This window comes from Sipha flava, unplaced genomic scaffold (assembly GCF_003268045.1).
Source record: "Sipha flava isolate LNK unplaced genomic scaffold, YSA_version1 263_pilon_pilon, whole genome shotgun sequence".
Classification (NCBI taxonomy): domain Eukaryota; kingdom Metazoa; phylum Arthropoda; class Insecta; order Hemiptera; family Aphididae; genus Sipha; species Sipha flava.
The window spans coordinates 356,504-373,890 of record NW_020272925.1 but is presented as its reverse complement, the minus strand read 5'-3'; the positions used below and the strand labels follow the sequence as shown (position 1 = coordinate 373,890).

The following is a 17,387-nucleotide window of genomic DNA, read 5'->3' as shown; positions in this document are numbered from 1 at the left end:
TTATTATTTTTATAGTACTTTTTTTTTCTTTTTTTTTTTTTTTGCAAAAAATTGTCAAACGGTAAATCGAGCGTCACGAGCTACTATCGAGGCGTACTGCGAACACGCGAAAAAGCTAAACGCATACAAGAACCCCGGCATGTTTATTTATAATAAAATTACATTTTTTTTTTTTTTTTTTTTCTTAAGTTGATACGCGTACGCGTGTGAGAATGAGCAATCGACACGGTCAAATGCCTAATCGAATCGCTTACGAAACCTTGTTGACACCGCGACAAAGTCGGAGAACGCGTACTGACCGGTATATCGACGTAGTAATAGAAATATGCGATAAGCATCATCAACGCGTCGAGGTAGATGGTCCGATCTGTTTGTACGTCGCGAACAGTTTTCGTACCATCAGGATGGGTGCGCAGGGGGGGAGGGGCTGGACCGGGTTCGAAAACCCCTGTTTCGACAGGAGACGAACTCTCGGCGCAAGCGGAAGACGGCGGAAGAGGATTTACAGGATCAGTGCATACGAGCGCGAAAATCGATTTTACGACGGGGTAGGATTATATATGTTTTCGGAGACGAAATTGTTGGTGGCGGGGGGTGTACGGTGTGGAGTACACGGTCACGCGCGTGGACATACACCGTACTATTGTCGTCGCAACGTTTGACGGTAATTCGACGGTATACCAACTAAATATAAATAATTAACATTATTTTTATTATTTTTTTTTTTTTTATTAAAAATTCATAATAATAATAATAATAATAATAATAAAACTTATCGGCGTGCTTTTCGGCCAACGGATATACAATTACAAATAACAATTACGAGAAAACGATTACGGCGACCGTTTGATGGGAGCCGAGGACGCTCCTCCTACTCTTCCTCAGCCGGCGCGAAACTCGACCGGAGGTTTTAGGTGGAGGTTGTTAACGGGTCGGCGACGGCTGCGGCGTCGACGGGTTAGGTTACGTCAATGTTTGTACTCGGGAAAACGTTTGTTGTTGAGCAGTTCGGTGTTGGCACTGTTGACGGTCGGGGCGGAGGGTCCGGTGTTGATGATGAAGGCGGTGGTGGTGGTCGTGTTGTTGTTGTTGTTGTGGTTGACGGTGGTGGTGGTGGTGGTGGTGGTGGTGGTGGAGCTGGTTGTAGTATTGCTGGTGGTGGTGGTGGTGGTGGTCATAACGTCGGTGGAGGTGGTGGCGGCGGCGGCGGTAGCGGTGCCGTGGTGGCCGTCGTTTCGTCGTCGGCACCGTCGCAGCGGTGACGGCGAGTGGCTGCTGCTGCAACTGGCGGCCGTCGACGGCGAGTCGTTGCGGCGGCGGTGCGCCGAGCGCCGGCTGCTCCGGGTGCTGCTGCTGTTGCCGCCGCCGCACGCGGTGCTCGCCGCCGACTGTTGGACGCCACCGCCGCCGGCGATAACCGCGACCGCCGGCGTGTCCATGCTAGCCGACCGCGCTATTGGTCGATGAGCTTCACGGGCACCGGCCGGAAAGCAAAACAAAAACCGATTATTTTTTACTTTTATTTTTTTTGTCCCCCACGCGATCCAATCACGTTGTCGGTAGCTACTGCCCCTAGGTCTTTGAGCTAACCGTCCGTGATCACCGTGTCCGTGACCAGTTTACGCGTTACGTACCGACCGAACCGACGGCAACGCCACGTACGTGACCGCTCTACGGGTATCCTTCGAAAAAAACCGTACGAACACGCAAACGGTTCGCGGTACGGACGGAGCGCAACCCGAAAACCGAACGATACGAGACGCCGCTTGTTGTCGCGTTCGAAAAAATTCGTTTTCGTCGGTAACATCGTCAGACACGTGGCATTGCCGTCGGTGCCGTTTCGATACGTGTAAGTGCGATGAACTAGATTGGTAACGGGTGTCCGACAAGGCCGAACCTGGGTGTTGTCCAGGGTGCCCCCCCCCCCCCGAAATGTCTCAAATATTTAAAAAAATGTTTAAAACAATTATTTATTTTTAATACCAACATAAATGTTTCCAGTCGAAAATGACTTAAGCTCCGATTAATCGTTGATTGTTTTTTAGTTTTACATCATAATATCATATGAAAATATTATTATAGCGTCTAATAATAATAATCACTGGGGTGTATACGCGCGTGTTACATAGAAATGATATGATTTGTATTTGTGCATTTTTTAATTTTATTTCTTAATTTTATATTTCATACTTGTATAGTGTAAGGCGACAAGAGTAATTTGGTTTATTCGATTTTATTATATTTTAATAAAAAGAAGATTAAATCTTTCTCTGTCTTATTTTTAAACAAACATCATAAGTCGAAATCTATATTCAATAAAATTACAATATACATGTTTTGGACCGCCCCTCACCCCAAAAAAATTTCTAGATACGACCTTGGTGTCCGGACGACGTACTTGTACGTACTCGAGTCAAGTTGAGGACCGGGGCCCGTTTTCGGAACCGCGTGTTGGGCGCTATCGCACATTTTACCAACCACAGCGTTCACCCCATTCGCTTCGACAGTTATCGTACAAGTTACCAATTTAGCTCATTGTTCGCGAAACATGGTCACAGGTGTCCGCGGAAAACTACGACTAATTATAAATCGGTTTATGGCACACGGTACCACATTTCTAAATCAGGCGGTCGATATAATGTCTCAACGCGTGCTCGATCGTCGTTATATAATACTACTACTGCTACGGACGATCTCACGAGTGAGATATACTCGACAATAGCAACTACAGATTTTAATTATTAATAATCACAGTACATGCATATTGTTTTTATTCATCGCCCGTTGAAATGTTATATTATTTATAAACTAAACACGGAACACACGGTCTCGTGCACGGGATACGGTGATACTTGGGAGTAGTACCTTCTTATAGGGTGCACACTTCAAGTACGTAGCGCGGCTCAGTGAAACCTCTTCTTACGAACACCTATCGGCGGCGGTGGTGGTTGGACGTGGAACGTACAGTTGGGCAAAACAGTTATTCGCGGCGAACCACAATCGTCAAGTGGACAAAATATTTGTTTTTTCTATAACCGACGGAACGCGCGTGTTGGTATTATGACGACGCGTTAAAATTATATTGGCTGTATTTTAAAAACCCTAATAACACTAAAAACCAGAGGTTTTCCGGGTAGAAAACGGATTATGAACCGGGTACCGAGTATTAGCCGACTAAAAATTTCAGTACAACCCCGGGTACCGAGTAAAGGTCGAGTGAACATTCAGTGTTACGTCGGGTACCGGATAAGGGCCGAGTCTTAATTACTACATCGAGTACTTGGCTATCGGGTAATTATCGGGTACTCGAAACGTCTCTACTAAACACCGATTTAAAAATAAAATAAAACATGTCGCTAGATAATTTTCGAACATAAACAGTTATCCGGAGATACATTACGCTTGTTTAATCTTCAAGTGATATAGATCTTGAATTTGTTTAGGTGACTTTGACGCTTGTTCAAGTGAAGATAATCGATATGAGCATTAATGAGAAACTAGTGAATAAAACTGTCGAAAGGACATTATTTAGAATGTAGACACAATATATATATATGGCATTTCTAACCTCTCGTCCGGAACAACTGTATTTTTTATCGGCATATACAGTGGACACTGCTGACTCTCGGGGAGAGACACTATTTTTTTTATTCGTTTATTTTTTTTTTTTACTCCCTTCGGGTGTCCGTTGTAAGAGAATTGGTTTCACTGTAACGCGGTGCGTGAAAATAATATTTTCTAACGTTATATACCAGCTGTGGACGATCCGTTTTTTTCTTTTCCTTTTTCCCCCTCTTTTTACCACCCCGCGAAAAGAGATGATAAAGTCGATTTACTGTAAAAACCGATTTATTTATATATATATACCTATGGGTATATTTGAGTTATTGTGGTTGAAGAGTGGAAAAATAAAAAAGTAAAAGGAAAGAAAAAAACCATCGCTCGCAGTTTTCAAACATCTACACGTCATAATATAATTTAATCATTCATATACACATATACATAAAACATCCTTAGTAAAATTATATATTCTAATCGTAAAAATAATTGTAATAATCATAATATTTATTTACTTTAGTTTTACTACTCTACGTTTCGGGAACAATATAATTTGTGTATTCATCACTTATAATAATTTCGTTTTACACAGTCAAACGTCTATTAAAGAAAACACAACGGTTTGTGTATTAGAAATTTCGTTATTATTTTGAATTAATGCTTTAACTTAAAAAAAAAAAAAAAAACGTTTTTAGCGTACGAATAATATTATATGAGAACCTAGTTAACATGTTGAATCATTGTCGTTGAAAATAATTAACATCGTTTCCTAAATTTAATTTCGCGGTACTTCTGAAAGTTCCGGAATAGAAATATTATTTAATGTACGAATCATAAGATAATGACAGTTAAAATCAATAAACCGTTGAATAAAAACGTTTTTTTTTTTTTTTTTGTTTTTTAATGAAAATCTGGCATGATTACGTAAAAAAATTTATTGCGCAGAGAATTCCGTTACAACAATAATAGATATTCGACTGTAAACATATGTTACGTAAATATATCGTACACATTTTATTCTATTGATCAATATTATAGTAATCAATGTCAGTGACGGGTTGGTGCTTATGTGGTGCGTACCTTTCGCTGTCGGGGGTGTTACACGCGTTCCGACAAGAGGGCGGATGGTCGGCCGATTCATAGATGCTTTCCTCACCTGTTGTCGAGTGGACGGTGGCCGCGGCCGGCCGGGCGCTCGCCTGTTGGTACGGTGACGCGGAACCGCTGGTCGCCCTACTCGCCGGACGGTACCAGCCCCTTACGAATCTAGGCTCTTCGCATCTGCCGACAAAAGCGTTCGTGAAAAACTCAAACCGTTCCAATCGTGATTATAACAACGATTATAATAACGATAATAATAATAATGATAATACATAATGATGATGATAATTGTAACGTCGACAGTGATAACAATTACCATGCAATTGTGATGTACCTAGCCGTTATAACCGCAGCAGTCGTAGATCCGGTAATAATCTGTTGTTACTCGATTTTCGTTATTCATTTACTAACTCTATGAATGTCATTTGTGATTTTCGACATAGTGAAGGTTCTGTGCGATGAGCGGTGAACAAATAAAACTCGTGAGAGGACTGGGCAAGGACTGCAAATTTCTAAACGTTTAAAACATTTTTTCAGGGCGCGAGAAAAAACACAAATGATATCTTGAGTGTAACGGGTAAAACGTGTTTCCTTAATCTGATTTTTATTTACGTGACGTACTAGTACACATGATACTACTCTAATCAACTTAGGAAAGGAAAAATCGAATTTATTTAAAATTTGATGTAGCTTATAATTTCATAAAATTAGATAAAAAATATTGTACCAATATGCATGAACATATTATTATTTTTTATTATATAATATATCCGCGGCTTCTATGGCCATTGGACGTTACAATTTGAACACATTATTATAATGTCGTTAAACGGTGTTTACGTTTTTCTGATAATTGATGACGTAAAATAAACAATTTACCCAGGATGCGCATCGTGTCTGTAATGTCTATCGACTTCCGTTTCTGACATTCGGTTTTCTTCCGAACCCGATGGACTGTGCCGTACCGTATGCTCTTGAATTTGTTTAAACAAATCCTCAAGATTTCGTATACGAATTGTAGAAGAAGTTACTTCTTTTGCCGTCTCCTCTTCGTCTTCTGGCCCTTTAAAATACAAACATTAGTATTTCGTATAAAAAAAAAAATTATTTGTAGTCTTTATATTTTATGTAACGACATATATAATTAGTAAAACTTTAACGAATGTATTTACCGATATCTGTTCGTCTACTAGGCCTTCGATAAGGATGTCGATGACATGTGGGTGCTCCACTTTCAGATAGTACCGTATGACTTTGAGGTAGTCCGTGCCCTAGAATTACATTTGATAGATATTTTAATTTTTATCCGAATTTCAACACTTATCTCTACTTTTGAAGCTAAATAAATTATAATTTATTTTCGTAATTAAGAAAAAATTTTTTATAAAATTTTTAAATTTGTTTATTCAGATGTCTGATAGGTTGGCCAAATTTTCCGCTAACTTATTACCCTTCTCTCTCTTTAATTACTAGTTTCGATTTTACCCTCATCATTTAATATTATGATTTTACACTGATCTCTTTACTTGAATAAGTTATTTGCAAATTTCATCTCCAGATTCAAACAAACTGTACCTTTTATATCTAATAAAATATGATTTAATGATCTTATCTTATTTATCCTTCATAATCAAATTTAATCGATTATGCATTAGTCATCATCAAACTAATCATACATAGTAAATCTTAATCATTTCCCCTCAGAACACTCAATTTAGAAGAAAGTGATCTATTTCATATTGTCTTTAATTGTTCTTTCCTATTTACTATACGTAATATCATATTTGATTCATTTAAGTCCTTCATTAAAGTCTCATTTAAGTCCATTCAATATCTTCAACAATCTAAATTCTAATTCAAAACTTGCAATTGTTCTTATTATTTCCTTTATTCATGAGGCTTGCTTCATTATTTAAACACTTATTGGTAATAAGTAATAAGTTATTATTTATATATATTATTAAAATAATTTAATAAATTATAAATAAGTAAATATTTTTTATATATAGTATTTTAATTTAATTTATTGTTATTATTGTTGGAATTGTCGTGCATAATATTTATGAGATTATTAGAGTTATTATATGAGATTTATTAGAGAAGAATCTCTCTAAAAAAAAAAAAAAGTTATATTGAAATTCTCGAATTAAACTGATTGTGGTTCGGAAAAAATTTTCATGATAAAATCAAATTAAATAATTTTCATAAAAGACATTTTACTTACTTTCTTCACACAATCTTTCTTGGCTAGCTGCGATTCGATTATACGCCGATTCAGCAGTTTCGGTGAGAGTACGCCATAGCAAGTCTTCACTACTAGATCTGGCACCGGATGCTGATCTATGGGCGGCGGTTCGAAGTTTTTCCAACAAGTCCCCATGATAACCATCTAATGATTTCATTTTGCGTTCCATGTCAGAAATACTTACTGGCCCCGGAGCAATACCACAACTACTTCCACGACCACTCATATGGAGATTTTCTGCAATGAATAATTCAAATATTATAATCCTTTGAGTTCAAAAATCACTTTGAAATGAGTCTCAGCACCCTAAGCTGAAAATAATGAAACTTTTTAAAATAATGTATACATTGTTATGTGTAGTATAATTTAAATACACTGGGGTATTAGATTACAAGAATAAATAGATAGGAATACACTGAAAGTTTGAGAAGCTTACGAATGAACAATGTCAATACTTCCATAATATTGATGACACTATAAATAGTTGCTAGACAAGTTAAATTTATGACAATGAAATCTCTAGAGTGTTAATATAGTGACAGGAAAAGAAAAAGAAAATTGTTATTTGAAATAGTATAACTTGCCTTGGATATTCATATCATCTTCGTCATTTGAACATAGGCCTAACCTAGACAAATTGTGAAGTTTATGCTCCCTGAAAAAATAACACTTTGTTAGTAATTAATAACAAAACGAAACCCTATGTATTTATGTTAATATAAGTAATGTACTTACATAGAAATACCAGAAGTGCTTGGGGACATGTGATTTGTCGAATGGAAAAGCATTTTATGAGATCCATTTTCTGAACGACTACAATAAAAACAAATAGAGAATATATTATTTGGTACGATATTGATTTATAAAACATAAAAATATTAATAGCTTTATTATATATCATCTATAAATAAAATTCGTATGAATACATTCGTTTCACCAAGTCAGTATAATGTATTTGAAACATCTAAAAATACAATTTATATGATTTTTCTTTAACTTATCATATAATATCTAAGCCAATAGACATAAGAATTATTGAAAAGGTTGCGTATTATTAAAAGTATTGTGTTTATACAATATTTATGTCTTGACTGGAATAGATTTGTAATATTTTGTGTCATAAAAATGTAATATATAGAAATATTAAAGCTTGTAAATAAATCACGTCATAATGTTCATTTTGAGTGATTACGCATGTTCTAAGATTAAGTATAATGAATTTACTTGTATGGCGATTGATTTCCATATTTATTAATTCTGTTCATGTTGACCATTGCCATTTCCTCGGCTGATTCCTCTGAAGGTGCGTCAAATCTGGACGGTTTTGATATGGGAGTGGTATTGATCGACTGCTTTTGTTTATCAGCTGCTTGCTTCTCACTACTCCTCCTATGTTATTTTTGATTTACAGAAATACAATTGTATCATTTGTTGAATAAATAAATATACATCGTATATGTAATTTAACAAACACAAAACTACTTTTAAGCAAATCTGTACATGCACTTGTATACTCAAACCAAACACTATAACTTTATGATAACTAACTACATGATTTTTTTTTATGTTTTTCCGTACGTATTTTACGAAATAATCTTCCATAAAATCATACCAATGCAAATGCAGGCGCCTATGAAAAACATTATCGGTTCAAAAATTTACTTTGAAATTATTTAACAATTTTGCTAAAAAATTTAAGTCCTAAGATACAATATTTGAACATTAAAGTGTTAACAATTTCTTAGAATTAATTATGGTTAGGAATTAATTTTGTATTAGCATTAATGGTCAGTTTTCAAATAAAAATATATTACAGCTATTAGGCTCATCGTCGTACTAGTTTATATTTAAACTCGAATTGTTAAGGTGAATGTAATTATTTTAAAATAAAAAGTTTATGTTACAAGATATTGAACGACAATAAAAATGACAATGAGCATAAATAAATACTTTTGAAATTGTTATTTCACGAAGAAGTTTTACAAAGTTACGCTCCAATATAAACAGGCTGTTTTTGAGTTGGTGCATAAGTAAATATTATTTATGACGAGATGAGTAGTTTTGGATATAAGGAATAACTCTGTTCGGATGACTTGAATCACTATGTAAGTTTATTATGCCATGCACATGTTGCACAAACAGTTATTAAATTCAAGTTTGTATTAATGCGTGTGAGTGGGTGAACAAAGTGACTACCTAATTGAAACACTAAGATGTATAATTATCATAGGCGCCACCAGGAATTTCGTCAGGGGTGCATCATGCATAATATATATGCTGATTTCTAAGTAATGCTTAAATTATTAAAGTTAAATACATAGGAATATTTTTTCATATTGTATGACAATACAATATTATTTTCGTATTTTTTTACGGCTACAAAGTAACACAGGTTACTAGAAAATCCGATAATGATAATAAGCCTCTATCCCACATTTTAAAATAATTTTAATTTTTTTTTTTTTTTTTAATCCAAAGGGGTGCAAGTGTATCCCGTTGCACTCTTCCATGTTAGTTATATTAACCATATATTAAAGGATTCAGTTTATAAGTTTTTCCTTAGTAATATTATTTATATCAATGAATATTATGAAGATTTATTTTTTGTAAGTATGCGTAGAAAATATTTACCAACTATTATGTACTCGGCGATTATAAAAAAAAAATAGTTAACTTTCTTTTATTTTAATTTAATTTTAATTCCAAACCTTTATGTGGATGATGTATTTTAAGAATATTTTTACACATATATTATACCAATATGAAATCTTTTGGTTTAATTTTTTTATGATAAAAAGTTCTGAACATAGCTAAAAAATATTTTATAAAAATTGATTTTCAGCTTCAGAGAAATAATTTTCTCTTTTCTGTAAATTTAAAATTTATTTCTCCGTAGAATATATAGACTATTGTTAAATTCACTTGGTTCCATTCAGAATTTAAAATTTAAACTCAGCAAAACAAATATAAGAAAAAGAACACGAAGTCATAATAGTTGGTTTAACTATCTGTTTATAAAAAAAAAGAAATAGGAATGGTTTAAGCCTTTGTTTTCTCAAAACGAATTTTAAAATTTTATATTTTTACAATAATATACCGATTCAGGCTTTGACTTAAGCCATCCCCTAAAATAGGAATTAATATAATTATGATCAAATACACTAAGCACATAAATCTTACTAAACTACAAGCATCGAAGTGTAATAATGTATGTAATTTTATGAAACTATTATATTTTACCTCGCCTGAACCGGGTGTGAATAAACTAAACTGCATGCTTGGTTCTCATAAATTATTTTATGATATTTCTATGTATTTTTTTTTACATTTTGATAAATTTTAGACACACACAGATTTATCATAGCTATATTATCCCGTTCAGAGTACAATTATTATTATTGTTATTATTATTAATTTGTAATGTACTATAGTCTATTAAATAATATTAATCGTTTATGAAACTACTGGAATTATTAAAAGATGATCGGTTAACCCGTGCTAAGGGACCGGTTTATGATGTTCTATTTTTTCATCTATAAAAAATGTATAAGTCAGAGCATTTGACTAACCTGAAGCAAAAACATGGGTTTTTTTTGTATACAACCACATGGCGATAACACAAAGCAGAACATGTGAAAATCATAAACACCACTCCGACAGCAGTCATGAGTATCATGACCAAGACACCGGTGTTGGTGCTGTGAGCGTTTACTATTAAACGGCAATGTAACGTTCCGTACAGGCGAGGTGAAGTCGAATTCCACAATGCACAAATTCAAACATAAAAAATAAACGTAAGCGTTGTATGATATTGAATATGAAATCCCCAAAACTGTTATTTGTATCATTTAATTTTTAAATTATTAGTGATTGAACGGGTTTGTTTTTTTTTTCATTTCACCGTTATAAATTTAAATAAAACCATGACGTATTCTAATAGTTTTAATGAAGTATATGATGTTATATTTATATATAAATATATAAATAAGTATATATGTATATATTTTTCATCAATAAAATATATATATCAATGTTTCGGAAAAAGTACGATGCGTGCTCGTAAAACCAAACAAAAACAAAATTCGCACACCTCAAACGAACAAAAACAAATTATTATTTGTGTAAAAATAATAATATAGTTATTAAATACTTAATATAACAAAATAAAATTCAACAGTCCAAAGTTGTAAGATTTTTTTTTTTTTTTGTTATTGATTTCGCTACCTGTAGCAAATGGCTAGGCAAGCAAAACTTATGAAGACGAATTTTACTGCGAATGATAATATCACGACCATTCCTAATGTGCTGATATGTTCTGAATGGGTGTCTGGAAATTATTTGTTAATTTTCTGATTTAGTATTTTTAATAGTGTTTAGGTATTGAAAAATATATTCATTGTAATGTTAATAAACACAACATTTTCGGTTGATTTAATTTAATTACAAAATTTTGTTTTAATTTTAATCATATGATTTTTTGTTATGTCGACAAGTTATACCTTTTTCAATTATTTTAAACGTACAAAACCCAAAAGCTTTGTATTTCTATTGTATCTACGGGTCAACCTGCACCAACTAATCATTTTTTTTCTTTTTTCATTATGTAATTATTCAAAACATATACCTGGACACCATGTATAATAAATTATTTGTAATAAAACATCAAAAGTTACCAACAAAGACTATGAAAATTACTAACAGAAAAAAAAATACTTTTTCTAAAATGGGTTTCTATTTTATTATGGTATGTAAAGTGTGTGTTCGTATATTTGAATAAACTAGTTTTGAAAAATGTATCACATTATAAAATTGCATGAAAAAATGTCTCTTAATAAAATAGTTATACTATATGAAATAATGAAAGATGTATTGCATTATTTATGTTTTTTATAAAGATTCAGAAACTATATTTTGAAGTGTCTCAAATAATCATATAGGTATATAATTATATAAAAAAAAGGTACATAGATTACAAATAAAATGATTAAATCGATAATAACTTGTAATAGTAATAAAAAATAATTAAATGTTTATTGAATAGAACCTTAATTAGATAGAAAAAATTAATTAGCTACCGGATTGGTATGATTATAAATATATTTTATGTTTTTTAATATATTGAAATTCATTAAATTATTGCTAATTATTTTTTAAAATAAACGTACACTATATTTACTTAATAACTTGACTTGAAAGTTTTGTTTAATTCATTTGAATTTTCATTATTCTCCATTGAATTGTTGTTTGTATCCCTTTTGGGAAAATCTAGACCGAAACGGTTACGTTTCCCAATCTGTTTTATCCAAATCTTTGACCCAGGGTATTCTTTGTGGCACTTTAGACCGATAACTAACGTCTGGGATCGGTCAAAGTTTGTTTGTTGTTTGTTCTTAAACTAAGAATCCTAAACCGAAAAGGAGATTCCTCAGGGAGGGGGTAAAGTGAATTAATGGTGAGTGGTTACAAGTAATCGTAGTCAAAACAAAGGAAGTGAGATTGAATAGGTACGGACGTATGTGTATGGTTTGAGTACTTTTCTCTAGACTGGGGAGAAGGTTATTGGAGGTTAGATTCACTTGATAGAAGGGTTATGCAAATTAATTTAGAAAGGGAAAAGGGAGGAATAAGGAAATGTAGTTAAAGGTTATGGTTGCAATGATGACGATATATTGGAGTATCAGGCAGCCGCTGTAATGGATTAAATCGAAATGCGATATCACCAAAATTAGACTAGAATTATATACACTCTAATAAAATTATAAGAGAAGGATACCCCAATTGAATATATTCAATGCATTATTTATTTTATGTTAATGCAATTAAAACAAAGGTCAATTTAACGTAAAAGTTTTCAAATCATTATTTTCACAATATCTTATATAAGTAAAGTAACATAGATTCAGTAATATTACTAGTAATACGAATATATAATTATTATTTCTTATAGTACGATAAGACTGAAAGTATGATGCGTTAGTCAGAGTTAATATATGTCATTTAAAATGATTATTTTTCAGACAGCTTAAAAACAGTAATATCGTACACGAGTATTTTTAATTGTTTTTTTTTACAGTATCTATACATAGTAAATCTCAGTTTGGTAACTATAACTGTAATAACACTTGAGCGCATGAAATATAAAATATATGAAAATGCAATGCACGTTTTGCCTATTCGTAATATATATTCAACATTTACGAGGGCGGAGAGACTGTATTGTTTTTATATTTTCATCCTACGCGTATTTACAGTCGATTGGCGTGTTGCATTGAAACAGTGTATACATTGTGGATGTGTGTGTGTGTGTGTGTGTATGTGTGTGTGTTATGAAGAGGGGGGGGGGTGATTTCAATATTTTATCGATTGTCTGCGAACACAGCTGACCTTGTTTGAGAGTCGTTGGCTGAGTATAACCGTATAGAGGATAGTCGTATAGAAGATTCGCGGATGGTTAAGCAAACCGATGTGATCAAACGTTTGCCCAGTGTTCGCCTTTATATAAATGTTGAAATGCAGAGGGAATTGAATGAAAATTGCGGTAGGGAACTATGTGTATTGTGACTGTAAATTAAATTAAATTGTAGCGCGTAGCATTCAATTCCATTATAAATATATTTACATGCGTCGAAATAATTTTTTTTTCTTTTTCTTTTTTTTTTTTTTTGTTAACTAACTACGAACTACGTTTTGAGAGATCGTTCATAGTTTTTAATTACAATATTAATATTTTTTACAATTGTTATAGTTGTAATAGGTAGCTTAATTTCCCTTGTATATGTATAGTTCTTATTATATTAACTACAGCTAGTAGCGTGGCGATGTGGGTAATCGAGAGACGGGTACCTCTCAGTTTTTTTTTGTGGGGGGGGGTGGAGGGTATCGACAAAATATACTTTCCTTGGAAAATTTTTGAGTTCGTCACGCCACTGACTGAAGCTGTTGTAAATGTTTAATTTGATATTATAAACTTGAAATCTATAAAGAAATATATTTTCTAAACACTACTGTTCCCAAAACCGGACTAATGACTTTTTAATAGTTATGATTTAAAGTTCAATCTGGTGGCAAGGGTAGGAATATTAATTTAATATCTATTTGTATATCTTCATTATCTACGCTTTATCCATTTACATTTTGAACAATTATAATTTATAAACCATTAGTCCATTATTAGATCAATTCACTTCAGAATATTTAGACAAGTATTCTCTATAGATATTTAGTAAAAAATTGTTTTATAAATACATTTACAGATCTTAACACAATGTGTTTGTATTTATAATACAACCAGCAAGTATCGTGAAAGCCAAAGTTTTTTAATCAAATATTTTCTACACCGTTTTGGAAAGAATTTGAAATTAAATATTTAAAGAAAAATAAAGTGTAAGGTCTGAAAAACAATTTAAAACAATCATGACTAAGAATATTTCCTGTAAAAACGAAGGAATTAATATTAAATAAAAACATTTTCTTAGCTGTATAATAATATTGTATAATACCTACATTTTTGACACCTGTTAAGAGAAATATAAAGTTTTGACGACAAACAAATAAAAAAAAATTATATTGATTCTCCTTATATTTATTAATTTAGTTTATTATAAGTTTATTAATAAGTTTTAAGATTTAGTTTAAGAAGTTTTTTTTTTTTTATCTAATTTTTTGGTCAAGATTTATTTTTAATAGCATGCTGATTATTTAAAAGGTTATTCATTTCTGGTTGATTATTTTATTATATTCTTCGAAACAGTATTTTACCCATGTGACAGCAATGTGTAATTTATACATGCATAGAACGTTCAATAGGAAGTTCGAAACTGAAAATATTATTAATATGTTAAACGATTATAAATAAAGTCCAGCCAAATACTGTACAACTATTATCTTCTCATTGGATTCACCTGTTTCACCTTCAATATAACAGTGTCATTTCCCACTGGCACTACCATTATAGATTCGTATTGTCTGAGTCTCATGCAAATAATGTTCATTGCAACGTGTAAACTATCGTTCAATTTCAAGTGCTACATATAGACTCGTGGAAAACGTGTCAGGAAAACAACGACGGAAAATGTAGACAAACACCTTTTAGTCGTGTGAATGTATGTGTGTGTATGTGTTCGCACGTGCACGTGCGCGCAAAACACTGGATAAGAGATTGTAAAGGTGAAATAAAAAAAAAAAAAATGTAAAAAATCGTTACAATAAGTATAGTTAATATTTGATTTCTACTTGAATAAAAAAATCTTGTTATCCAATACTCAATGAAATTTTCTAAACTATTACATTGCGCATTGATCACTTATATAATTGTACATGGCACAGAGTATAAATGTACGTTTACAGTTAAATACTATTCGATTTTTATCGCTCCAATAATGCAATATGCATAATATATGCAAATTTATATGCAATATAAATGCATAATCCAATGCAATGTAATAGACCACGGTTGATTTAATATTCCATTTAGCATTAAATAATATAAGGGATTTGATGATTCGATTTGGTTTTATATATATAAATTTATATATATATATATATATATTTAAGTATAAATATGTGTATACAATTTATGAACTAGTTATAAGAGATCCGCTGAACTATAAAATGTCAAACGTATTGAATACCAAATGTTTATGAGCTAACGTAATTTTACGTGTCTGAAGATACACAGCGCTACTAAGGCGCATTTAAATTTCAATAGTGTGATTGAATTCATGCTTGAGTTTTTATTTTTTTTTTTTTTGTTTACTTTGCAATGACTAGTGAAAAAATTCCAAATGATTTCATTTTGCCGTGTTTACTCATATTATAATAGGATTCATTTATTATTTTTATTCTATACATAATTAGTTGTTATTTGCTCGCACGGAAAATTACGACGACATATTAGGTGCTGGTCTATCTATCTAACCAATAAACACGTGTTTCGTAATATATAGTCGTAATGTGATATACATAATTGTGAAAATTATAAAAATCGATTTAAAATACAACAATAATATATACCATATAAGTATATTGTCGAATAATGTATAACATTTCGTATTAAATGTTCGAATAATTCACACTATTGTAATATTTTAAACATAGATTATTATCCGATAAAATATTACCTTATGATTGCAATATTTTATGACAACATATTATTGTGTTGAATTATGAAATTATTTAAAAACTTAATAAAATGATCAACCAATTATAATGGCTTTGAATGTCTGAAAAATAATAAGTTCTCAATTATCGGTCGTTTGATTCCGGTGATTTTTTTTTTTAAGATTATACGATTTTATTCGTATAAATTATTTGTTTCGGAATGTAGTTATAACACATTGTACGTGAACAGTATGCGTAAGTTATATAAATTGAGTAATATTTTATGAGAAAAATAGTATAAAATACTTTTATCATACCGTATGGCGTTTCTTTCATAATCATTTTGCTTTCTAAATCATTTTTAGCTTTTTTGGCATCCTCGGGTGATAGTGTCACATCCGCGGAATTTTGGGAAGTAGGCGAAATTTCTAATTGGATAGAACAGTCATTTCCTGTCCAGCCATTATCACAGAAACACTGGTTTAAATTTGAGCAAATCTGTGGGTAGAACATATTTATTAATACGTACTTAAACAACCATAGATAAATGTTCGTTGTAAAAATCCACACTTACCCCGTGTGAAGAGCATTCTAAATTATTATGATTACTGGGACATTTAACGTGTTCATCAATATATGGATTGATACTTGTGCATGTTTGATTAATACAAATCTAAAATGATTATTAGAATAACAATTATTATTATAACAATATAAGTACATTTTCATAATGATTTTAGATTTATTTGCTTACTAAGTTTTCACCACATGGAGTTCCATCTTGAACTAGGCTAAATATTTTGGAACCACTCGTGGACCTAAATCAAACAATAATACCAGTTTATTTTTTCATTTACATTTTCAACAGATACTTTTTTCAACACTTATTGTATAACAATCGAGTTATAATTTTAATTTAAAAATTTAATATTAATTTATCGAAGAATTAAATGTATTTTTGGGATTATAAAATAATAAATATAATTAAACTATTTTATTAGTGTTAGGTCATGTTAGTCTATAATGTAAATTGGCTCTATTACATTATGTTTAAGTATAAAACTAATTTTGACGTATTAATTAATTATAGTTATAACTCGTCTAAAGACTCAAGATTATAGTTTAATATTTTACTAAAACATAACTATTTATTTTACAGCTGGATATTTTTACCTTTAATTCTATATTATATTACTTTTAGTACAATGCATATACGTTTTAAGTCTTTAATAAAGTTTTAATTACCATTACATAAATTATAAACTTTATAAACTCTTAAATTAACTACCTACTAACCTACTATAAGTTATAACTTATACACCACTATATTTTGAATAGTTTACTCGTATATGTAGTACAATTGGAACTTGTGTTACTATAACCC

General features: G+C 31.7%; 1 protein-coding gene across 1 annotated transcript in view; it reads right to left on the bottom strand.

Moving 5' to 3' along the window:
• LOC112685051 (disintegrin and metalloproteinase domain-containing protein unc-71) overlaps window positions 1-17,387 on the bottom strand; it is a 236,039-nt gene continuing 218,652 nt past the window's right edge. The window contains 13 exon segments of the mRNA XM_025556814.1: window positions 1-1,133; window positions 1,136-1,468; window positions 4,715-4,839; window positions 5,539-5,722; window positions 5,832-5,930; window positions 6,884-7,141; window positions 7,489-7,559; window positions 7,640-7,717; window positions 8,129-8,293; window positions 10,474-10,615; window positions 16,321-16,501; window positions 16,578-16,676; window positions 16,758-16,821. Of these exon segments, the coding sequence (XP_025412599.1) occupies window positions 964-1,133; window positions 1,136-1,468; window positions 4,715-4,839; window positions 5,539-5,722; window positions 5,832-5,930; window positions 6,884-7,141; window positions 7,489-7,559; window positions 7,640-7,717; window positions 8,129-8,293; window positions 10,474-10,615; window positions 16,321-16,501; window positions 16,578-16,676; window positions 16,758-16,821 (1,969 nt within the window). The 3' untranslated portion in view covers window positions 1-963.